The sequence below is a fragment of the Rousettus aegyptiacus genome, unplaced genomic scaffold (assembly GCF_014176215.1).
Source record: "Rousettus aegyptiacus isolate mRouAeg1 unplaced genomic scaffold, mRouAeg1.p scaffold_m13_p_9, whole genome shotgun sequence".
Classification (NCBI taxonomy): Eukaryota; Metazoa; Chordata; class Mammalia; order Chiroptera; family Pteropodidae; genus Rousettus; species Rousettus aegyptiacus.
In genome coordinates this window covers 20873138-20900680 of record NW_023416312.1, presented here as the reverse complement: position 1 = coordinate 20900680, position 27543 = coordinate 20873138, and the positions used below count along the sequence as shown (strand labels likewise).

Below are 27543 nucleotides of genomic sequence, written 5' to 3'. Positions count from 1 at the left end.
TTTAATTATTAAGTTCTTTTGAATAACAGAAAACCATTCTGCATAAAAATAATTCTTACCAAAAATGGACAATAGGCTCCTAACTGTGTGGCAAAAACAAGGCCATCTAAAAGGTCTTTGTCAAAATTTACTATCCATCTCTCAGAGGGAATAGCACCTGTTCCAAAAAAAAAGGGGAGAGTAATTATAAAAATAGTTTTACTTTTCTAAAAAGATACTTTATGGGAATTTGAGCAATGGTCAAAGAAACATTTTTCTTTGCTTGGAAAAGAAAAATCATAGTATTCTGGAAATAAAAACAAAATTTAAACCTCAGAAGATTAATACCAGAAAATATATTTGTAAGGTTTTATAAGCAATTGTAACCCATCTCCTTTATTTCTATTGTAATAACTTTGAAGAATATATTACCATGTAGTAATGGAAGAAAAATCCACGATTTCAAAATTACTCATTCTGTTGAGTACTTTGGAGTTTAAATGTTTGATCATGATCAATATGGTTAAGGAGACTCATAAGGCATAGTGTTACTTGTAACACTAAAGTTTTAATGCCAGCTTCACTATTTGTTGCAGAAATTCCTCCATATGTGGGATTAGAATGTGGAAAGGGTTAGAGGTTTATGGCTTAAAGAAACCAGAATTGACCTATAAAAGATAACATCAGATGGAGGAGTAATAAAAGGGATTCTCAGTTATGGAAATGACTACTACATTGAGACGAACAAAAAGTGAAAGCATCTGGATATTTAATAACTATTCTGAAAGACTATCCTATATTAGAGAGGGACATAGGGTGATATAAACATTGGAAATCATCGTAATGTTAAATGAGACATTTCCTGTTTTAAAACAATTCCAAAAGGACCTAGATTCTTAATGGTTTGTGATGATCTCTTGTCTGAAAACAAGGGGGAAAAATGATGATCTTTATAAACCCTGATTCCCATGTTTTGTGAAGAAGAAAACATGACTGCATATGTTCATGACATGTATATTAATTTCACAAACCAGGATTGCTTAACATCTAGAAATGGAAGATTTAGTTTTTTCTGGAATCACAGATGTTTTGGATGTTTCACAGAAACAGTGCCTGGTGCTTTTTCATCTGAGATGCTACAACATCGAACATTTCTATAGGATTTCTACAGCATATTATTGCAAAATCAATAGAACAAACAAAAATCACTAGTAATTTTCAACTAATACATAACAAACAACATTCTGTACTATAGTTTTCAAACTATCTTTTCCTGATAGAAACTTCTAAATAACTGTACATTTTATGTAAAATGTGATGCCATCAAAGTAATGATTTTTAAATGCACATTATTAGTTGGCTGAATAATTATAACCTAAATGTGCTCCTCTTAATGTGTTTTTATCACTCATGGCTTCTGATAAAAGGCTCTCACTTGTGTAGCCAATATTCATTTTTCTATGAACTAGAAGCAGTTCTAAATTTAATCCTAAAAAGGCAATTGACTAGCCTTTTAAGTTGATAGTGAACCAGTCAGTCAGCAGTGGATATAGCTGTGTCCTCTAAATATCCCATCCTTATCTTGTACAAACATTAGAGAAGGGATAGATATTTCCCTGAAGGAGTTTAACATCTTGTGGAGGGAAGATCACACCCATAACATGAAAACAACTAATGAAAAATCTTCTTATTAGAAGCTAATGAATAGATAACAATATAGCAAAAACTAAGTTATACTGTTACTGTCAAGACCACCAACTGCAATCCAGCATCACAAGATTCATTATTACCTACCCCTTTTTCTTATTCTAACTTCTTTCCTCAATAATTAAAAACTTGGCTCTCATTATCAACAATATATTTACTTGTTTGTTCAACCTCAGCATACATATACTCTCAGAATAGTATATCCATACCCCTGTAAGAAAGTAATGTGTGTTCAGTTCTTTTTGTCTTTAGTTCTACAATATGCAATTATAATATTGTTTTCAAAAGCTAATAAGTCAGCCCCTTTTTTCTCTACTACATTCAGTGAGATCGAACATTTGGAATGTAGTCATTTGTCACATTCATTTGTCATAGTCTGCATTCCATCCTGGATTAGTTCCATGTCTAACATTCTTTGAGCAGTGTCTAGGATATTGAGAGATAGATTGTGATGTGTTTACTATCACATTTCCATACAGAAAAGTTTCATCACTCCCATGTGCATTTTAGAGTCAACTTACCAATATCTATGAAAAAGTATGGTGGGATATTCATTGGGGTTACATTGAATATATAAATCATTTTGACATTTTAACAATATTTAGGCTTATAACCACATGTGCATGGTATATATCACTGTTTATTTAGTTCTCTTTAATTTTTTATCAATGTTTTATAGTGTTCAGCACATATATCCTGCATGTATTTTGTTAGCTTTATGCATAAGCATTTTGTTCTTTGGTGCTATGGTACATATATACTTTTGAAATTTCAAATTCCAATTGTTTATTTCTATTATATAGAAATAGATTTTACTTCTGTATACTGATTATATGTCCTACAACCTTGATAAACTCATACTAGTTCAAGGAGCATTTTTGGAGATTCTTTGAGATCTTCTATTTAACTGTCATGTCGAATTTCAGCTCCTTTCCCAGGGGTAGAGGTGGTGTTTGTTTTTTTGTTTTTTTTTTTAGTTTCTTTTGGTAGCTGCAATGAGTTTTCAGCAGGGCCCTAAGGATGGCAGTATGCATTGTCCTTCTCCCCAAAGATTAAAGCTTTAGTTCTATTGGGAATATAAGATTCTGCACAAATTGCTTGCCCCTTGCCCATGTCTGCACTATAAGGGGCATATTCTCCAGACTCATTCCAGTCATTTCTGTGAACAACCAATGAGATTTGTGGAGTAAAAAACCTGTGAGAAGACAGACCCCCCCATAACTGTGACCCCCTGTGACTTCGTGACCTTTCACTAGTGTATGCTTGGCCTCTACCAATTCACCAACTATCCTATCTCAACTCTTATCAGTGTCTATCTGTCTCTACCACAAGTAGAAGATGGCCGTCATCCCATTTCTTCATGTAAGGCCACTTTGTTGTCCTACAGCCTCAACTTCCTAGTGGAGCTTTTAAAAACTGAGAATTTACTGTTGGTATGGTTTGTGCTATTGTAACAGCAAAAAAAAAATGCTCATTCCACTCTTCTACCTCCCTGAATGGTAACCAAGTAGTACTTACTTTTGTTCAACCCATCACAACTGTGGAACTGCTTTTAAATTACTTGTCAAACAGCAGGTGGCATGGGCTACTGCTGTTCAAACATGGCTCTCAGTGTGAGTAGGATGGCAACTATGCTCCAGGACAATGTTGGGAAGAGTTAAAGACCAAACTCCAAAGCTCTTCTCTAATCTCTGATTCCAGGTCTGTATCTTACCAATCATAGACAAGGCTGCTGCCAAGTAAGAACCCCAGCACAGTTTTTATCCCAGCCTTAAGTCAAGGATTTTCTCTGCTTTAATATTAGCTCCTTTGATCTAGGCTACTCTCTCTTCTATGCTCCTAAGATTTTGCTACCCAAAGTATGCTATGTGAATCATTAGCACCTTTGTCAACTGGAAATTTGTTAGAAATGCAGAATTTCAGGCCCTGTTCAACACCTATTGCAACATAAAAACAGTTTAACAAAATCTCCAAGTGATTTCTATTTGTATTACTGTCTGAGAAGTATGGGTCTAGGGTTGTTTTTAAGAGAGAGAACCAGTAGTCTCAGTTAGTCCTCATTTTTCAGGAAATCAGAAAATTCAAGTGATGTTTCACAGATTCTTAAAACTTTTAATTTGGAAGTTATATTTTTATCTGTTTTATATTATATCACTTAGAATAGAAATATTAAAATATAATTAAAATATTGGCCCTAAATAGGATTATGAATTAAGAAATATGGCTATTCTTAAACGTAAAACAATCATTTCATGCATTGAAAGAATACAAGCATTCTCTTATTTTTATAAATATCATAATTGCTATATAAATTATATTTAGGTGATTATAACAGTACATTTTTATAGCAGCTTTATTGATATATAATTCATATACTAATTTCACCCAATTAAATTGTTTAATCCATTGTTATTTATTATTTCCACAGAGTTTTACAATGATTATCACTATCTAATCTTATAAAGTTTTTATCAATGCATAAAGAAACCCTAGATTATTAACTATTACTCTCCATTTCCCTCTTCTTTCATTCCCTGTAAAAAAACTAAGCTACTTTCTGTCAGTAGAGATTTGCTTATTCTGGTCATGTCACAGAAATGAAATCATAAAATATGTGCCCTTTTGTGTTTTGGCTTCTTTCACTTAGTGTAATGTTTTAAAAGTTAAAGGCTGTAGCATGTATCAGTGCTTCATTCCTTTTCATGGTTGAATAATATTCTACTTTATGAATATATCACATTTTGTTCATCCATTTATCAGTTTATGGGCATTTGGGTTGTTTTTACTTTTTGGTCATTATAAATAATGCTGCTATGAACATTTATTTAGACGTTTTTGTGTGAGCATATGTTCTGAATTATCTTGACCATAAACCAATAAGTAGATTTGGTGGAACGTATCTCATTAATCTATTTTCAACAATTTGAGAAATTGTTAAACTGTATTCCAAAGTATCTGCAACATTTTTCAATCTCTCTAGCAGTACATGAGGTGCTAATTTCTATAAATCCTTGCCAATTTTGTTAGTCTGCCCTCCTTTCTTTATCTTTTTTTAAAAATTTTAGTCATATCCAAGTTGGTGTCAAGGGCTATCTTGCTGTGATTTTGTTTTGCATTTCCCTAATGACTAATTACATAGAACATTTTTTTTCATGGCCATTTGCTTATCTTCTAATTTTTAGAAATGTCTGTTCAAATCCTTTGCCCATTTTTAATGGGTTATTTGTTTTCTTATTGTCGAGTTGTATTTTTTATATATTCTTGGTACAAATCTCTTTGCTAAATATGTGATTTTGATGTTGCTATGTCCTTTGAAGTGTGCATTTCCTCTTCTTATTCTATTAATATAATGTATAACACTGATTGGTATTTCTGTCAAACCAATCTTCCATTTGTAAGATAAACTGCATTTGGTAATTATGTTTAAACCTTTTTAAACATTGCTGGATTCTCTTTGCTATTATTTTTTGAATAATTTTGTGCATTTATTCATAACAGATAATATAGTACATTTTTAATTATTTCAAAGCACTTCATAAATGCAATATAATATATGCTTTAATGCAGAAATCATCTTGCTTCTAATGGTAGTTGAATTATGAAGTTATGTGAACTCTAAGTATAAGATCAGCTACATACACTAATTATAAGATCAGCCACATGAGATTAAAATAATGAATGCAATACTTGGTAGAACTTCCATATAAATACAATATTAAATAGTAAAAAAAGTTAAAAAAATCTTCTGTACTAAGGTGATAATTACTATGGAGAAAAATTGATTAATAAAACAAGAAGATATAAGAAAACAATATGAAAAATAAAAAAAATAATTATAGAGTTATATATAAAAGAACAGATATGATGGATAATGTGCCAATATATATTTGAAACTCAGATAATCTTTATTAATTTCATAAAATGTGTTACAAAATCTCACTCGGAAAATAGAAAATAAGAATAATCTAAAGAATTTATTTATTTAAAATCTTCCCAAAAGAGAAATAATAGTTTTACCAGCAAATGCTACGAAACTTGGGAAACAAGCAAATTCACTCTTATAAAAAGGCCTCTACAAAAGAGAGAATGTTCTCCAAGTCATTGCTGAAGTTTGCATAAAATTAAAACAAAACAATTAAAAAGTACAGAAAATAGTTACGAAGTATCACTCATGTAAACTGAAGTAAAAAATTAAAATTTAGTAAACTAATTTTAGCAAGGTATTAAAAAAAGATTACCCATCATGGCAAAATTGAATTTGTGCAAAGATTGCAAGGTTAGTTTACATTTAAAAATCATTTTCTTACCATATTAAGATATATGTGGCGATATATACACACACACACACACACACACACACACACACACACACACACATATATATATAATTAAATAGTATTCATTATAAAAATTCCTAGAAAACTAAGGAGAGGATATAAATTCCAGAACATAATGAATATAACCTGCAAAATAATCCTATAATAAATATCAAATTTAATGATGAAATGTTGAATGTACTCTGTTTAGGATTAAGTATGAAAAAGATCATGTATAATACATGATTATCTATATAAATTGAAGGTTAGGAAGAGCATTTTCATGTCTCAATTTCAACCAATATCTTAAGCTTCAAATGGAGTACAAAAAGTACCTAATATGCAAAATTTACCAAGGAAATGTTTTAGACCAGGTTTCACATTAAATATCTCACCCACTTTGAGAATACATGAAATGTTTAAAGCCAAACAAAGTAGTTCAATTATAGGGGAGGAGTTACCAGGCCAATCTCAATTTTTCAAAGCTATTTTAAAGGCACAACATAATGGAGTACTGACCATAGAGTTCAGGGTAAACTAAAAGATGACTCCCAAATTTAATTTTCACTCAAGATGTCATTCAAATATAAATAAAATAGAGAACGCAGAGACTAGAGTTCTTTGAAATGATAACTAGAAAAACAAATAAATAAAAATAACAAAATCTAGCCATCCAATAGATAAATCAAAAATAATTAAAAATGGAAAATCCAGGTAAAATGACACAGAATTGAACATAGTTGAACAGTGACCGAATAGAATGTGAGTGTTTTAAGTATAGACAATTGGCATAAAAACCTAACAAATGATGACACAGAGGCAGGAAAGTGAGAGGAAATGAGAGTAATAATTTCCTCACCTGTCATATCAATAACTATCAATGCTGTGTAAAATCAAAACAGGTAGCAACAAAACAAAACCAATAAAACCTCAGGACTCATGTCATTCATAAATTTCTTCTTTTAAATTTGAAACATTTTAGGAAATATTATTTCTTGTGGTGGACAAATATTTATCTTGTATAGTATCTCTGAACTATTTAATCTTATTCCCTATTTTTATATTCACACGCATTGTCTTTTTTAACAGTTCAATGTTTATTAGTTTATTAGTTATTGAAAACTTATTAGTTTAGGTCATCAAACTGTTTAGGATACCCAAAAGTGAGCAAGAATGAAACTAAGAAGTTAGTTTGCATTGTTTTCTCTCCTTTTTGATATTTTCTGCTGCATAGGCATTCCATGTCCACAAGGCCTATTATCTCCTGGTTATCCTTAGGTCCTAGTTTAAACTTCATTTGATTGCATTAGTTCTAATTGTCACACTGTGTATCAGAACCACCTAAAGAGTTTTTAAATGCTGCACATGTAGAGGCAACACTCCAGAGATTCCATTTCGATTGATCTGAAGGGCATCAGTATTTTTTTTTATTCCCCAGATGATTCCAATGGGCATCCAGATTTGAAAAAAAAAACATCATCGTGGATGAAAAGGGAAATAAGACATCTCTCTGGATATCAGAAAAGAATTTGCAAGAATGACACCAATCTAACTTAAAGAAGAATTAAAGTTTTGAAGGAACAGCATTGCATAACTGTACTTAACATGAGCCTTGAAATCAAACTGCTCAAATTCGAATCCCAGCCATACCCTTTCCTAGGAAAATAAATTAACTTCTTTGCTTTATATTTTCTGCTAATAATAGTAATAACAGTTATCTGATCATGTTGCTTGTTTTGAGGATTAATAAACAAATGTATGTAAAATTCTTAGTCCTTTAATTAGAGTACCACAAATGTTGGTTATTATTGTAAGTAATCATAGTTTTGGCAAATGTCCAATTAGAATTGTGGTCTACTATATTGAACAGAAGATAATAATTGAATCTGTTTTTCATTTTGTCCTATTCTTGACATGCTTTTCTTCCATAAGGCCGAAAATCCCTTACTACTTATAGTCTTGGATCTCTTTCCCTTCCAAAAACTGAATATTTGTGGGTCTTTTTTGAGTACTTTGAAAAAAAGCTAAATATTTGAAAAATTCATATGGGATGCTTAATTTAGGTAGTACATTAAAAAGATAACGGCTTTCTAAAACTGAATTGTCTACACAATATCTCTAAGCAGTATAGACTATGATGGTTAGCTAACTACCTCATTCCTTAATTTCTTGTTTACAGAGATATCATAAGCACTGATACTTCTAGGACCATTAGAAATGGTGAGAGTTTGTCCTGATAGGACTAAGAACAGAAAAGAAAAATATGGAAAATCACTAGAGTGGAAATACTGATAAAATGGTTGGTGGATTAATGTATGTTTATGTATGTTCTTGTTCTATACTTTTAAATGCTAAATTATGTGTATATGTGTACATATATGTATATATGCATACATACACACATATACATGTAATGATTCTGATTCTCAAATATTTTTTTCAGTTCATTGGGCAACTAAGGGTTCCAACCATGAAGAGTGTTCTAGTTAATCAACTTGTGAAGATGTGATTTAAAAAAATCTTACCTGCTACCGAAGAAACTCATTTATAAGGCCCATGCAGCTGACTTTCTTCTTTTACTAGAGTGTAACTGACATGCTAGAAGGGATTTGGGCTCTTTTGTTCTCTGCTGCATCTTTAATCCCTAGAATAGTGCTGGGCATATAAACTGGTGCTTAATAAATAGTTGCTAAACAAATTATATTTTTAGTGGCTTCTGTTCTTGTTAGAATTTTAAAAAAATCAATTGTCATTCCAAACTCAGATAAAGATTATCTTATTCTTTTTTCAAGTTATTTTATAGCCTTTTTAATATCTAATATCCTTTCATACATTTAGTATTCATTTTTGGTACATGGTACATAGTATAGAGTTAACTTTACCTTAATTTTAAAAGTATCAGTTAATTGACCTAGCACTATTTACTGAATGAACTAATAGTTATTATGAATTTTGAAATGTTACATTCATCATACTAAATTATGAATTCCCTGTTACATTCAATGTAATTGTAAATATTCTTATAATTCTTTTAATTATTTAATATTAATTATTTAATATTTAACTTTTTCTTTGTAATACATATTCTTTAACTTTTTCTCAAAATTATTTTTTCCAAACTTTATTATTATAATGTCAACCCTGGAAACCTAGCAAGTGAATAAAGCATTTAAGTTTAGAAAAACATGGTGGGTGGACAGAGGTAAGAGGATCTTGTATTATCACATATCAAAATATAATAAAAAGAAAAAGCTAAAGAAAAATATTACAAACTGAAAATACTGAATGTGCAACATCATTAGTCATTAAGGAAATGTAATTCACACCCAGGTAAAATACTTCACATACACCTAATGACCACATTCACAGTGTTGGTGAGGATGTATGGAAATTGGAAACTTCATACCTTGATGGTAGGAAAGTGAAATGGTACAGCCACTTTAGAGAACTATTTTGAATTATCTCAAAATGTTGAGCGTGCAGTTATCATATGATCCAGAGATTCCACTCCTATGTAGTACTCAAGTAAAATGAAAATGTATGTCTATAAAAATTTTTCCGAATGTTCATAGTAGCATTATTTATAATAGCCAAAGAGTAGAAACAACCCAACTATCCATAAAATGATAAATGGGTAAACAAAATGTGGCATAGCCATACAATGAAATATTATTTGTCAATGTATGAACCTTGAATACACGGCAAAATGTCTGAAGGATATTATATGATTTCATTTACTTCTAAAAAAGGCAAACTCATAAAGATACGATGTCAATTAGTATTTTCCTGGTGTTGGGGGAGTGAGAAGGAACTACTATTAGGTATACCCTATATCCACTCAGGGATGATGAAAATGTACTAAAATTAGATTGTGATGATGGTTGCACAACTCTATCAACATGTTGAAAACCATTAAATAATATACTTTAAATGAATAAATTTTATGGTATTGAAATTATATCTCAATAAACTACTAAAAATATACATGCCATATAATAGCAATTCCACTCCTAGGTTTTTATCTTAGAGAAATGAAAAGATATGTCTATAAAAGATTTGCATATAAATGTTCACAGAAGCGTTATTCTTAATATCCACAAAATGGAAACAACAGAAATTTCTATCAAGTTAAGAAAAAAGAAATTATGTATATATATATATATATATATATATATATATATATATATATATAAAATAAATTCAAGGGCATTCATCAAATTCAAGACCAACAACTCTTCTCTCCCAAAAAAGAAAACAAAAAAGTTTTCTGTCTGTGTGCTTTATTAACTCTCTTATATTTATAAAAACCTGACACTGACTTCGTGGTTCTTGACCTTTAAACTTCAATCAATACTAAGTCAATATTGACTCAGCACTGAGTCAGATAAGCCAATGCCCATTTACATGTTTATATATTTACATTCTCTACTATCACGATAAGGAAAGAGTTAAGCTATGAAACAACTGAAGTGTGATTGATAGATGACTGGGTAAAGACGATGTGGTACATATATACAATGGAATATTACGCAGGAATATTATTCATCCATAAGAAAAGATGAAATACTGTCATTTGGGACAACATGGATGGATCTTGAGATTATCAAGCTAAGTGAAATAAGTCAGACAGAAAAAGTTGAGAATCATATGATTTCACTCATATGCGGGCTATAAACTAAAAGTGACAAACAAACTTGACAGTGACTCATGGACAAGGAAAGTGGATTAGTAGTTACAAGAGGGAAGGAAGAAGGAAGAGGGGGGAGGTAAAAAGGGTAATTGAGGGTCAAATATTTGGTGGCAAAAGGAAATTTAACTTTGAGTGATGAACACACTAGATAGATAGATAGATAGATAGATGGATGGATGGATGGATGGATGGATGGATGGATGGATGGATGGATGGATGGATGGATGGATGGATGGATGGATAGATGGATGGATAGATGGATGGATAGATGGATGGATAGATGGATGGATAGATGGATGGATAGATGGATGGATAGATGGATGGATAGATGGATGGATAGATGGATGGATAGATGGATGGATAGATGGATGGATAGATGGATGGATAGATGGATGGATAGATGGATGGATAGATGGATGGATAGATGGATGGATAGATGGATGGATAGATGGATGGATAGATGGATGGATAGATGGATGGATAGATGGATGGATAGATGGATGGATAGATGGATGGATAGATGGATGGATAGATGGATGGATAGATGGATGGATAGATGGATGGATAGATGGATGGATAGATGGATGGATAGATGGATGGATAGATGGATGGATAGATGGATGGATAGATGGATGGATAGATGGATGGATAGATGGATGGATAGATGGATGGATAGATGGATGGATAGATGGATGGATAGATAGATGGATAGATAGATGGATAGATGATGGATAGATGATGGATAGATGATGGATAGATGATGGATAGATGACATATTGTTAAATTGTACACTTGAAACCTATTTAATTTTATTAGACAATGTCACCTCAATAATTTTAATAAAAATGTTAGGCTGTAAACTATTAGCAGACTTATTTTAATATTATTTAAACTTAGTAAATGTTAGGAAATAACGGTGGTTAAACATTGCTCTTAAAAATATATGTTCTCATCTATTGACAAATGTAAAATGGTTCTGAGAATGTGGAGGAGGGTCCCCCCCCACCCTCCACACACACCACCAAGCAATGCTTGGACACCAGCGGGGCATCCTATAATGTCAACTCAATTCTGAAACAGCCTACTGAAAGATAGCATCAGATTCCACAGTTAGAAGGCTCAATCTCACAAGAGCACCCTCCACTTCAGAGGCCAATCACAAGCCCAGTTTAATACCTGTTCTCCTGTCCAACCTGATATAGATTAGAGGTCCCAAGGATTCCTTCCTTGCACTTCAAATGCCAATCACAAATCCAGGTTGTTAGACATTTGCTTCTAACCAGCTGGCTATAAATCAGAGGTTGCCATCTTCTCCTACTTCAGATTCAATTAATTAGCTGGAGTGAATCACAGAACTCAAGGAAACACTTACTTATGTTTATCAGTTTATTATAAAAGTAAATGATAAAGGATACAGATGAACATGTAGATGTACAGGATGCATAGCGCAAGGTATGTGGGAAGGGGCATAGAACCTCCATTCTCCCTCTGGGGACATTGCTCTCCCCACATCTGCAGAAGTTCTCTGAACCCTGTTATTTTGAGTTTTTAAGGAGGCTTCATTACAAAGGTATGATTAATTAAATCCTTAGTAATTGGTGACCAATGAAACTTCCACTCTCTCTCCCTTCCCTGGAGGTCTAGGGGTGAGGCTAAAAGTTCTAACCCTCCAATCACAGGATGTGTTCTCCTGACAACCAGCCCCAATTCTTTGGTAACCTAGGGGCTTTCCAAAAATCATCCACTGACATAATAAAAGACACTTTTATCTTTATCACCACTTATAAAACCCCAAGGGTTTTAGAAGCTGTATGCTACAAACTGAAAGAACAAATATATATTTATTATACTTTATAATATTACAAAATGTTAGTAGTAATTAACACAATAATTTATCATTTCTTACAGGTCTTAATGCTTCATTTCAGATGAAGTCATGTTTCAAGCATAATTCTTAATACATTCTATTTGGAGATTTTGGTGTGTGGTTAAAAAAATTCAACTGAGTAAATCTGAAGGTCTAATTGGCTTTATTAAGCAATTCATGAATCACGTAACATCCCATTTGGCAACTAGAAGGGTGCTCAGAGGTATTATAAAAAAATGGAAGATTTTATAAGAGTGGCACAAGGGAGCTATGAACAAAAGAAAAGAAAGGGTTATTTGGGGACTAGGAGGTCTTTTGGTGGAGGAAAAGAACCAGAAGGTTTTTATCATGCAGATAATCCCTTCCCTCTGTGGGGATGGAGAGGGCCCATTTGACAGAATTTCCTTGTTGGTGTTGACCAGAAAATTCCAGACTGGTTGGTTAAGATTATGTTTCTGGGAGGGACTGAAACTGCAAGTAGATCAGGCATTAAATCTAGGGTTGGTAGTGTGGGCTTTTAGCAGGAGTGATGCTATCTTGGGCCTGTGGTTTTCTCTTTAGCAAGGGAAAAAGAAAAATAGCCTCTGACATCTGAGAGCGTGCCTGGCATTATTACCCGGACTCTGGTACTGGTAGGAGCTGAGCTGATACTCACAGCTGGGTCATGTTCTCTTATTGAACATAAACAGTCTCATAAAACAACAGTGTCATACAAGTGCCATTATGATAAAGTAAAGCAAACAAGAACATTTCATAAATTTGGCTAAGCACAGACAAAAACATGTTCATTGTGTAAACCACAAAAAAAAAAATCCTCCTCTCCTAGTTAATGAGTGGCCACAGCTGCTTTACCAAGTAAAGAATTATCTTCACTGTACTCCTATTCCCACTATCCTAAACAACAGACAATGAAGGCAAATCCTTTTTTCCTTGAACCTTTCCTCAATTTACCTAAGCAATGAACAAATCCTATAAAGTCTTTCATAATGTCTTTTACTGTAAGACACCCCAATAGTCTCCCTAATGTGTGGTCTCTCTTAGCAATGAGCACTAAATAAATTTGATCAACTACAAATATGTTCCCAGTGGTCTCTGGCTGGAAGACATTGACACTAAGTGGATATGAAAATGAAAGAGAGAAAGAATGTGGTCTGGTTGTTGGTGAATTTTTACATCCTCCATTTTCCAACATCCATGGTTAATGTCCTGGTTCACTCTAATTTATTGAACCACACTGCTAATCCACTGGTAATGATTTACCTTTCTGTTACCACATTTGTTTGACTGCTTGGCATTTCTCTGAATTTAATGCTAAGCTGCTCACTAATCATGTTGATTGACAGTCACCTTTCCAAAATAAAATATTCTCGATGTAACATTAAAATGTTAGATCATTCCACTTCTATTCTCTGTGTGCATTTTAATTTTGCAACATTGATGATAAATATTTAATGCTAAACATTAAAGGGCTAATTTGGAACTTCTGAAAATAGTATTTTTTTAAAAAAAATAATGACTATTTTCTGATTTAATGAAGTTAAAAATTAGACATATTTGAAACAAGCAATGCATAGAAATGTAAGACCTCAATAGCCCATTAGTTTTAAGAAAAGATAGCATCATTAAAAGGCCAATATAGTCTCCCAAATGTATACTGAATATTGTTTAGTTTAACAAACTCTTATATAGTGAATGAAATCAGAGGCACCATTAGACAGTATATAAAATAAAAGATAAATTTTGCCGAACATAATTCTATTCCATTGAAGAAAACAGAATAAAAAAATCAGTATTTCTCATTCATAATAACAATTGTTACTTCATGAAAAAAAGGTTGAAATATGCATAAGTTAAAAAGACGTTATTTGTAGAACAGTGCTCTTTTGAACAGACAGTTCAAAATGCTCCAATTTTGAAATTTTGTTAAAAGTACAGTCAAATGAAAATATTTAGTCCTGTCAGAAATTAAATTTATATAACAAAATGGTCTGTTGCTGCTCTCAAAATTACCAAGTGATTACAGGATGATAAAATTTCCATTAATGATCGAATACATCATTTGAAGCAAATGATACAAAGGCATGGCATAGGGGGTACTTTATTATAGGCATGACCTACTGAAGAAGATACTCTCACTAAAGTGTGAAAAAGATGATTCGTCAGTAAAAAAAAATAAGTTACCTACAGTTTTAATGATAAAAGGGCTTAAGCACGAATAATGAAAGAGCTACTGGAAGCAGAAGGATGAGTGTATAAGAGCAAATATACGTCGTGACAAGCACTAAAAAGTCCCCAATTTATATGAGACAGGTGTCCACTTATCACAAAAAAATTGCGTTTTAACTTTCCCAACACTTACAATAAATCTCCACGTAAAAATTTTACAAACACAGGACGAGTATTTTCTAAACCATGGCTCCCAACAATCATTTGTAGTTAAGAAATGTAATTTTATCCAACTCTGATTGATCACCTGGCATCATATACTCTTGGGCAAATTCACAGAAAGTCCAGAGTTGAGACATCTCAGTCTACTCTCAGTGCTAAATTTGGGTGTGCTGATCGAAAGCATGTGACTTCAGTGGACTTCAATCCATAGACTTGCTGTTGACAGATCAAACGTCCCAAGTTATCATAGCAGTTAATAAAGACTAACTAGAACTTCAAGCAAACATAGTCAGGAGGATCTATGGGAGGAGCTAGAGCTTAAGGAAATTCTTGCATTCTTTGTAATCACAAGAACCCTACACACAAGAACCCTATAAAAACAACTCTATGTTTATAATAAAGCTCTATGGTTCTACCTTTCTCTTCCCTTAACTTTCTTTTCCCTTCTATAAATACCCCTCTATCTCGGCACTCAGGCCAGAGTGTGTATGTGGCTTCCCATGTCTGCATGCACCAGGTTGCAATTCTTCTTTTTCCTGAGTAAATCCTTTTTGGTGATGAAACATCTAGTTGATATTGTTTTTCACTTGACACAGTCACCAGCTCAGCTGTCTCCCATGACTCTCCAAGGCAAACAAAATGAGGTTCCAAAACACTGTCCTGAAACTTAAAGTCCTGGAAGGCCGGACCTCTAAGCCAACTGATTCTGGCTTTACTAAATGATACTCTCCAACACGCCTTCCTCTATCAAGAGGAAGTCTCCCACTCCTGTCACATCCTTCCTAGTTCCATTATTGCAAAGAAATTCTAATGAGAGAATTGTATCAGACCTGTCCTAACCGAGCTGGAAATGTTGATAAAAAGACCTCAGCAGATATGTAATCAGGAAACAATCTGTCATGATGGCTATACCGCTAAACTCAAGAGTTTCTGGAGAATTCGTAAACAGCTAAAAATTTCTTTAGTTGTTGCCTCATTAAGGTGATCAAGGACATCCATAAGGATGATGCTACAAGCTGCCCAATAATCAGTTTATCCAGAAAATGGGTAAGCAAGATCCTCTGTTTATTCTCAGCAATGTTTTCTCCTTCATCACTGAATAATAATTTCACAGGGTACAGAATTCTAGGTTAGTATTTTTTTCTCTCAATACTTTATTTCATGTCACTCTCTAACTGACTGCATAATTTCTGAGGAAAAGTGGGAAGTAATTCACATCTTTCCTCCTCTACAAGCCAGGATTGGTGTTTTTTGGCTATTCTTTGGCTTCCTTTAAGATCACTTTCTTTATATTGGATTTTTTGCAGTTTGATATGCAGAAAATATGCCTTGGTATAAAGTTTTGTTTTTTCTTTGACATTTATTCTGCTTCATGTCCTCTGAGCTCCTTGGATCTGTGGTTTGATGTCTGACAATTGGGGGGAAATTCTCAGCCACTATTACTTCAAAGGAATTGTTTAAATGAGAGAGTTTTTAGAAATGTAATCAGTGAACAAATACCATTTGGTGAACAATATAAAAGCGTTAATGAAGCCCCTTTTTGTGACACTATTGTCTGTTTCATACTTTAGTATGCATCAGAATCACACATAAGGCTTACTAAAATATAGATTGCTGGGCCTCATCTTCAGAGTTTCTCAAAGGTTTGGGGTACAGCTCTATCTATTTCACAACATCACAGTACCAAATTGTAAGCATTGTCAGACCTTTGAAGTGAGAGTAAGTAGAGTGTCAAGATTGAGAAGTAAAAATATGGAGCATTGAGTATAACTTTTTCATAGTCCAAGTTAACATAAGTGAAATTTTTAACAGAGCTTCTCCTCATGGACCACTCAGTAACTAACCATGAAAACCTATACTCAGATACATACTGAAGATAAAAATTGCTTCCTTCCTTCCACTTCAACCATTCAGTCTGACCCTTGTATTTGTGCCAGAAGGTACAAACTGATAAGCTAATTTATATTCAATTATCTGAAATAAGGTATAAAAATGTATGAAACCAGAATGTGTCTCTTTGTTCACTCATTTATTCATTCACTTATTTACTTAAACAATAATTGGTTTCTGTTACTTTTGGGTACTGTTCTAGGTTCTGAAAATACTGCAGTGAACAACAAAACAGACAAGATTGTTCCTGTTAAGAAGCTCACATTCTGAGTGACATCAGAAGCATGGCAGAGTGAGAGATGTCCCAGATTGCTCCCCTTGAAATAACAAAAAGCTGAACATCTAAAACTCAACAAATAACTCCCAATCTACATACAAGAATGTCTGAGAAAGTGATCTTGGAATAAGAGCTACCACATGTTAGAACCCCAGGAGTTGGCGGTAGACCAGGAGGAGAAAAGAAGCTGCCTCTTGCAGCTGGAGCTCACTGTAGGAGGAGAGGAGGAGAGAAGATGTGGCGGGTTCCTTGAACAGCTGTGCCTGAGAGAGCTGTGAAATCCAAGCAGAAGCAATGGAGCCCGGGGATAAGGGGGAAAAAAAGAAAAACAGTGGGGATGGTAGAGAAGCAGCAGCTAATTATTAACAGTCATAGTTGCAAAACACGAGGTTGAGCCACAACGCCCATCCTCCAAACAGAGGGCACCCCCCCCCCCATATCCTCCAAGACAAACACTGCAGAGCCCCAAGGGAATTTGAGCAAATGCTACAGAAACTGTCACTAACACTGACAGGGACTGAGAATAGTGAGAGTGACTGAATATCTATATGAAAAAAAGGCATTATCGGGACTTTATATAAAGCAGGGATCCAAGAGGCTTAGACGTCACCTACTGGAAACCAAAAGAAAAATGTCTTCTTTGCAACACACTAAAGAGACATCTTTATATAATAAATCATCTTTTGGGGGGAAAAATTTAAAAAGCAGAATATACTTCCATTAATGCCCAGGCAGAGAAATAATAGTCCATTAAACACCATGAACAACCAAGGTGACAAGGCAGCTTGGAAAGAGAAAAATTCCAGAAAATAAGCTTAAAGACATAGAAATATGTGACTTAATTGACATAGCATCAGGATTGTACTTCTGAAAAAACTCAATGAGTTCCAAAATGTTCATAACAATTCCGGGAGTTGAAAAAAAACTAGATTAGCCAAATGAGCTTTTTAGCAAGGAGATCAAAACGCTAAAGAGAGAAAAAAATAACAGAAATTCTGGAGATTAAAAACACACTAAAAGAGATGAAGAATGAAATAGCAAGCTTGGGAAATACAGTTGACCAAATGGAGGAAAGGATCATTGATATCTAAGACAAATCTCTAGAAATAAATCAGAAGTAAGAAGAGAGAAACCAAAGAATGAAAAATAATGAAACACAAATACAAGAACTAGCTGATAACATCAGAAAAGGAAACATAAGAATAATGGGTATTCCCAAAGGAGAAGAAAGGGAGCATACATCAGAAAGCATTTTCAGACAAATAGTTGATGAGAATTTCCCAAATCTAAGCAATTAACTGGAGCTTGGAATTCAAGAAGTCAATAGAACATCCAATTATTTCAACCCATAGGGCCTTCTCTAAGACACATTACATTAAAATTATCAAAAATTGATGACAAAGAAAGATTTCTCAAGGTAACCAGGGTAAAGAAGATGGTAACCTATAAAGGAAAACCTACTAGACTATTGTCAGATTTCTCAGCACAAACCTTACAAGCAAGAACAGAGTGGAATCAAATATTCAAACTATTAAATGAAAGGAACTATCAGCCAAGAATAATGTATCCAGCAAAGCTCGCCTTTAGATATGAAGGAGAAATTAAAACCTTTCCAGACATACAAAAATTGAGGGAATTCTCTACTATGAGGCTTGCACTACAGCAAATACTGAAAAGTGTCAGTTCACCTAAAACAAAATAACAAAACAAAAATATATATGATTAGGAGTAAAGTGACTTTCAGGCAAATAGAAGCAGAGGAGTGCAACCGTTACCAAGAACAGGGCATTATAAGCTTAAATAATAAGAAGAGAATTGCTATTGCAAGATAGTAATAAACATTCGACAAACATAGGGACAAATTGAAGCAGCAGTAATAGAAAAGAGGAGGGTTCAAAGATCCAAATTTGCAAACATGAAGAAAATGGATGACTGCATACACACACACACACACACACACACACACATTTGACTATCTTCTCTATATGCATAATGGTAACCACATGCCAAAGATTCAGAACTGAAATACATAACATAAAACAAGAAGGACCAGAGGAAACATCCACAAAACTCAACCAAAATTTAAGAAAAAGAAAAAAAAATAGAAACACACGTTCAAGGAAGCAATGGAAACACCAAGCTACCAAAAAGCAAGTGATAAAATGGCTAAAAGAGACCTCATATTTCAATAATTACCCTACATGTAAATGGACTGAACTCACCAATAAAATGGCACAGTGTTGCAGATTGGATCAAAAACAAAACCCAACCATTTGATGGCTCCAGGAGACACATCTCAGTTCCAAAGACAAATATAGACTCAAAGTGAAAGGGTTGAAAATGATATTTTAAGTAAATGGCATTCAGAGAAAAGACAGAGTAGTGGTACTAATATCAGATGAAATAGACTTCAAAATAAAAAAGGTAAAGAAAGATACCTTTGTATCTTTCTTTGTAATGATAAAGGGAATCATGCACCAAGAAGACATAGCACTTATTAATATCTATGCTCCCAATCAGGGAGTCCTGAAATATATAAAGCAATTACTAACAGAACTAAAGAGAGAAACAAACCAAAACACTGTCATAATAGTGGACCGAAATCCCCCACTGTTGGATATGGACAGATCATCCAAAAAGAAAATCAATAAGGAAATAACATCCTTAAATGACACACATTAGACCAACTGGACATTTACAGAGCCTTCCATCCCAAAACATCTGTTTATACATTCTTCTGTAGTGCACATGGAACATTCTGAAGGACTGACTACATACTGGGGCACAGAGATAGCCTCAACAAATATAAGAAGGTTGAAATCATACCAATAATATGCTTAGAAGCTGGAGATCAACTGTAAAAAGAAAGCAGGAGGATGCTCAGCATCACTAGTTATTGAGGAAACGCAAGTCAAAACCACAATGAGATACCGCGTCACACCTGTTAGAATAGCTATTATGAACAGGGCAAGTAATAACAAGTGTTGGAGAGGATGCGGAGAAAAAAGGACCCTCATACACTGCTGGTGGGACTGCAAATTGGTACAACCACCATGAAAAATAGTATGAAGGTTCCTCAAAAAACTAAGAATTGATCTACCATACGGTCTATCAATCCCTCTGCTGGGTATTTACCCCAAAGAATTAAAAACCCATATCCAAAAAGATATTTGTACACTGATGTTCATAGCAGCACTATTCACAGTGGCCAGGATGTGAAAACAACCGAAGTGTCCTATGATAGATAACTGGCTAAAGAAGCCATGGTACATATATACAATGGAATATTACTCAGCCATAAGAAGAGATGAAATACTGCCATTTGCGACAACATGGATAAACCTCGAGATAATCATGCTAAGTGAAATAACCCAGACAGAAAAAGTGGAAAATCACATGACATCACTTATATGTAGGATATAAACATAAAGCAACAAAAAAAAGGACAAAGAAACAAGAGACTCATAGACATGGACAATAGATTAATGGTTACCAGAGGGTATAGGAGAGGGGGAAGGGGAAAGGCAGATGGGGTAAAAGGGATCAAATATGTAGTGACGGAAAGAAATCTAACTATGGGTGGTGAACATACAATGCAAAATATATATGACTCACTATTGAATTGTACACTTGAAACTTACTGGATTTCATTAACCAAGGTCATCATAATAAAAAATAATAATTTAAAAATAAAAAAAAGGAAGACGCTCACATTTTACTGGAAAAGACAGACTATACATATTATTTTGAGAAAATGCTATTGTGAAAAATAGAGCAAGAAAGAGAATAAATGAAGGATACACTGTTTTAGAGAGGTTATTGAGAAAGCTTCCAAATAAGGTAATATTTAAGCAGGAACTCGAGTTAAATGGGAAAGGGAATATAAAAATACTGAGGAAAATAATGCTCCAAGCAGAAAAAATAGGATGTACAAAGGCTTTGCAAAGTCATGGGTCTCAGTGGTTTAAAAAATAGCAAAGGGCTAATATCATATTCAATGGTGGAAAGCTAAAAGCTGTTCCTCTAAGTTCAGGAATAAGACAAGGACATCCATTTTCACCACTTTTATTTAACACAATATTGAAAGTCCTAGCCACAGCAATTAGATAAGGAAAAGAAATAAAAGGCATCCAAATTGTAAAGGAAAAAGTAAAACTGTTACTATTTGCAGATCACATGATACTATATATAGAAAACCCTAAAGACTCCACAGAATACTACAGCTAATAGATGAATTCGGTAACATTGTGGGATACAAAATTAGCATACTGTAATCTGTTGCATTTCCATACATTGATAACAGCAATCAGAAGAAATTAAGATGACAATCTCATTTACAATTGCATCAATAAATAAATAAAATACCTAGAAATAAATTTAATCAAGGCAGTGAAGGACCTGTATTCTGAAAGTTATAAGATACTGAAGAAGGAAATCAAAGAGGATATAAATAAATGGACAGACATACCATATTCATGAATTGTAAGGATTAATATTGTTAAAATGTTCATACTACCCAAAGCAACATACAAATTCAATGTAATCCCTATCAAAATACCAGTGGCATCCATCTCAGAATTAGAGCAAATAATCCTAAAATTTATATGAAACCACAAAAGATCCCTAAAAGCCAAAGCAATCTTGAAAAACAAAAGAGCAAAGAGGAAGGTATCATGTGACCTGATTTCAAACTATGTTACAAAGATACAATAATCAAAACAGTACAATACTTTTACGAAGACACATAGATCAATGGGAAAAAAAAGCCCCAAAATACATGCTTACTTATATGGTCAAATATTATATGACAAAGGAGGCAAAAACATAAAATAGGGAAATGACGCTCTCTTCAATAAGTGTTATTGGGAAAACTGGACAGATATATGCAAAAAAAATGAAACTGGATCATTTTCTTATACCATATACAAAAATAAATATAAGACCTGAAACCTGAAAAATCCTAGATGAAAACACAGGCAGTAAACTCTTTGCATTAGTGTTAACAATACCTTCTTTAGTATGTCTCCTTAGGCTAGGGCAACAAAAGCAAAAATTAACAAATGGGTCTACCTAAAACTAAAAAGTTTCTGTACAGAGAAGGAGACTATCAGCAAAATAAAAAGATAACCTACTAAATGGGACAAGATCTTCACAAATGATATATCCAATAACAGGTTAATAATCAAAATATATAAAGAACTCATATAACTCAATATCAAATGTACAAACAATCTGATTAAAAAATGAACAGAGGACCCGAATAGACATTTCTCCAAAGAAGACATACAGCTGGCCAACAGACATATGAAAAGATGTTCAACATCACTAATCATCATGGAAATGCAAATCAAAACCACAATGAGATACTACTTCACACCTTTCAGAATGGCTATTATCAAAAATTCAACAATAATTAGTGTTGGTGAGGATGTGGAGAAGAGGGAATCCTCATACACTATTGGTGGAATTTTAAATTGGTGCAGGTACTATGGAAGACAGTATGGAGATTCCTCAAAAATTAAAAATAGAACTGCCATATGACCCAGAAACTTGATAAACATACTTCTGGGTATTTACCCAAAGAAAACAAAAACATTAATTTAAAAAGACATACATGCTCCTATATTCACCATTATTTACCATAGCCAAGATATGGAAGGATGGATAAAGAGGTAATGTATATATAATATATATACATACATATGTATATACACAATTACATACATACAATATAATATTGCTTAGCGATAAAAAAGAATAAAATCTTGCCCTTTGCTTCAACTTGAATGGACCTAGAGCCTGTGATGCTAAGTAAAATAAGTCAGAGAAAGACAAATCTTGTATGATTTCACTCATTTATGGAATTTAAAAATTAAAAAAAAAGAAACAAAGTAAAAGAGAAACAAACCCATAAATACAGAGAACAAACTGATGGTTGCCAGGAAGAAGAAGGGTAGAAATACAGGAAAAAAAATCAAAAGAATAAAGAGTCAAAAAAAAATTTTAATAAAAAATAAACAGCAAAGGGGCCAGTTTCTATATGGCATTATTCTAAAAAATACAGCAAACTATCTAAAATTAACTTGCATAGACCATTCTCTTGGTAAAAAAACAAAACCATAATAATTTTATAACAAACGAACATATTAATTTCTAATATATGTACAAATTTTATAACACTCTGGTTAAAGTATTACTCCTCAATAATCAAACTAATTATTTATACCTTTTAAAATATTTTTAAATGGGCTAAATACATTTTTTAATATATAAATCTTATTAAATTACAGGTTCAAGTCAAATTGTTCTAATTGTTCTACTATTCTCTTAATAGCAATATATCAATATCTCTTTCAAGCTTGAGGTCAACTATGTTTGCTAAAGCACTGGCTTTAAATTAAGAGCAACTGTAATTCAAAGTCTCATTTTAAATCATACTCCTAATCTTCCTTCTAAAATTTAAACTCAGAGGGCTCAGTATAAAGAATAATCTTAATCATTATATGTTAGAACGCAACCCATTCTAAACATAGCAGGTTTGTATGTACTTGGAAGAGGGAAGCTGAATTAAAGCCAAAGAAACAACCAACATGTATATTGTCCTCCTCATGAAAAACAATGGTTATGATGAAAAAGAAAAGTACACCATTATACTATCAAATAAGATCATTTTCAAAGAAAGAGTTTAAGGCTCTTGAAGTAGAAAGATATAAAGCATCATTTCTCAAGGGAAAAATGAGAGAGTGCCCACCTGAACACTGGAGCAGGTCTATCAACACCCACTTGCCTTGGTATATTGACCTAATTTGACCACCCGCCTCCAAATCACAAAGTATTATTTTATTTACAAATTTCCAACATGACTGTCACAATGACATATAAGATGTGTGTCGCAATGACATATAAGATGCGTTCCAGTCAATTTTCACTTGCTCTCAATTAATTATGTACAAGATTGGATCAGTATCACTTAAATTTAATACTTTATAGAGTTGAAAATGCCAGCAAAGATATTAAGGCTGTCTTTCATTTCTAAAGTGACTCTACATAATTTTTATCATTTATTCTTCAAATAAATTAAAAGAAGCATCTTTTATTTCCATTTTACATGTAAGAAAACTGATTTTGATTACATTAAGGAACATCCTTTTTGCAGAACAGAGTATAAATGTAGTAGTCAATTCCAGAATCCATAAATTATGAGTCCTATTACATGGGTTGTTCTATACTGTTACACTACATTTTGTGATAACATAAAGAAAAAAAATTTCTCACCTTTCTGACCGTTTTTCCATATAATATGTCGGGTATTCTCATAATTTGTGTTCATCCAACTAAGCAGGATCCTTTCAGAATCAGAATATATGTTGCTGGATGCAAAAGGAGGATTGACTTTTGGTGAATTTTGCTCGTATACAGAGGGCAAATTCTTTCTGGAATGTGGTACAACCCGGGATAGTACCAGAACCTGAAATTGGGTAAAAGAAAAATAAATAATGTTTACTAGACATGACTGGCAAAATAAAAATTTGAAGGAAGAGTAAATGAAAAATATGACAGGTCGATAAATAAAAGCAAGCATCAGTATTTTCTAGTTAATTACCTCAACTCAAGAGTAAAGGCATAGATAAGATGACCTCAACTGCTTTTAAATCCCCAACTTTCTGCTTCTACAGCATCTAGTCTATAAGGTACCACACTACATAATTTATAAGAAATTAATTACCTAAGGATTCTGGTTACCAATTTATAATGTGCACGTGTGTGTGGCGGAGGGCTGAGGGAGGTTTGCACGCAACCAAGCAATTCTCAAACAGCAGCAGAGCCTCCAACCACACAGCTTAATTCTGACACTATCCACCCAGAGACAGCATCAGATTCCACAGGCTGAGTTCAGTCCTACAATGCTGCACCCTCCCACCAACTGCTTCAGATGCTAATCACAAGCCCAGGTTGTTACCTATGCTTCTAACCCACCAACTATCCACTGGAGGTTCCAATGATCCTCTCCTTGGCAACTCAATTGAGATGCCAGTTGTAAGTGCAGGTTGTTACCTATACTTCTGACCAACTAGCTATAAATCAGAGGTTTCTACGACTCTCTCGTTGGGTTTTATTAATTTGCTAGAGTGGCTAACAGAACTCAGAGAAACATTTTACTTACTAGATCACTGGTTTATTATAAAAGGATATAACTCAGGAACAAACATGGCTAAAGGGCATGAAGCTTCCATGCCCTCTCCAGAAGCTCTCCAACCCCTGTCTTTTATGGGTTTTTATGGAAGCTTCATTACATACTCACAATTGATTAAATCATTGGCAACAACTGAGCCAACCTCCAGGCCCTCACCTATCCTAGGAGGAGAGAGGGGTGGGACTAAAAGTTCCAACCTTCTAATTACACAGTTGTTTCCTTTGGTAAGCAGCCCTCACCCCTAGGTACAGTACAAAAGTTACTTCATTGACTTAACAAAACATACCTTTATCATTCTCATCACTTAGAAACATCAAAGGATCTCTGGCACAGAGCTCGGAAGGAAGGCCAAATATATATTTCTTATTATAAATCACAGTATCACAGTATATAATTATATATATAGAGAGAGTGTTATCCAATCACTATCAAATGTACTTTCAGTCCAACATGAATTTTGCTATTATATTTGACTTATTAACTTATTGTTTTTCCATGACTAATTTTGTGTTATTTTAATTTACTTTTTCAATTGGCATAGAAAGCATAATTAATTTAAGTAGAAATCAACAAATTCAGATCAGATTTAATTTTTAGAAGCTTATATTTCCATCAATCAGATTGCTTAAGTGGGAAGATATAAGTAATAAACACTTCAAACATATCATAAACTTTTATTACCATAATGAAATCTCTTACAGTCATTTAATTCTAAATGGTATCAAGATTGCAAATTTGTTGTGAAAAGAATATAATTTAATACCATAGGGTAAGAATTACAGAAAAGAAAAAAAGTTAATTAAAAATGAAAGGAAGAGATTAAAATTTGTTCATCAACAGATCCTGTTAAAGCGAACCACATGGGAACTGTTTCTGGGGTGAAGATATGAGCTTCGGTTAAGACAGGAGGTAGAGAGAAAGCTCCAGGAAGAGACTGAGGTTACAGGGGAGTTTTCTGGTGGTAGAAGACACAACATCAATCTGATCTCAGCTCTAAATCATGGGGATCAGTGACAGAGGTTCCAGGAAACCTAAGATGTACCTCGTTCCTAATTTAATAATAAAATCTACAGTCCTAAAATTCAGTTTCCTTTGTCTTCTCACTCTCATTATCCATTGTGGCTCATGGCTTCTTAATTATCTTTATCAAACCTCCTTCCCTCTCACCTATATACTAGTTTTTCTTAGAAGATCTCTCCTCTCAACTTTAAAGAGCAAAAGATGACATCTTAATTAGCACATTGCAGTGTCCCACCATGTGTCCAAAAGCTCTTGCATCTGCACCCATTTTTCTTTCTTCTCTACAGCTGCAATGGATGAATTATCCTTTATCTTATACTAGATACCAGGCCTTCTCACCTTCTAGGGATAGTCCTGCACCCAGTAGTCTTTTGTACCTTTGGATCTTTAACTTCTCCCTCCCAACCAGTTACTTTTCAGCAATATCAGAAGATGCTTCACTTATAAACTCAGCTTTCAGGGGGCTTTCCCAAACTTGAATTCTCGATGATTCTTTTATCTGTTCCCCCTACCAGTTACAACTCCTGAAAGTGTTCTTTCCTCACTGTAGTCACTTTCTTCCATTTGATTAGCATATCAAACCAAGGCTCACCTGATGACCTTCCTTACCTCATAATTACCATCACGATAAAAGTGCTTTTGGCATCTTTGTTGTCCAGGGAATTTTTAATCATTATCGTAAGCTACCTCTCAATTTCATCTGATACTGTTCACCATGTCTTCCCTCAAAGACTCTTTCCTCCTCGTTCATAATATCATAAAGTGTCACTGCTATCTTTCTATTTTCAGGTTCATTTGCAGTGCTCTCTTCCTTTGCCTATTTAAATCTTGGATTTGCTCAATATTGGGTTTCTAACCTATGACATTTTTTTTTTACTCTACAGCTATTATCTCCCAATTTTACCCCCTACGAATCACTAAATGTGCATTAAGAAACCACATATAGCACCAATTTTTGTAATTAAAAAATAAAGATCCAACACAGTATTTAGAACATTAAGTTAATGATAGTAATGAGAATGTAGCTTCATATCAATGAGATGAATAATACTCTTATAATCTCTGTCCAGGTATCAATATCTACCTGGATGATGAACATATCAACCTCTTTATCACTTTATTATTCAGTAAGTTTCTTTTCTTACCATTTCCACAAAATGAGAAAATCTTAACTTATAAGTTAACAGAATGGGTGCTCAGTTTGATTGTTATAGT

General features: G+C 33.5%; 1 protein-coding gene across 7 annotated transcripts in view; it reads right to left on the bottom strand.

Annotated features, from left to right (window-relative positions):
* Nucleotides 1-27543, bottom strand: part of CFAP47 (cilia and flagella associated protein 47) — a 364825-nt gene that overhangs the window by 183722 nt on the left and 153560 nt on the right. For 6 of the 7 annotated variants that reach the window (XM_016128242.2, XM_036227120.1, XM_036227124.1 and 3 more), the window contains 2 exons: nucleotides 24390-24582; nucleotides 60-157 (listed from right to left, as the gene is read on the bottom strand). In XM_016128242.2, coding sequence (XP_015983728.2) covers nucleotides 60-157; nucleotides 24390-24582 — 291 coding nt within the window. Of the gene's footprint in view, nucleotides 1-59; nucleotides 158-24389; nucleotides 24583-27543 lie in introns of those variants that run through there. The other variant, XR_004952867.1, reaches the window with a different exon arrangement.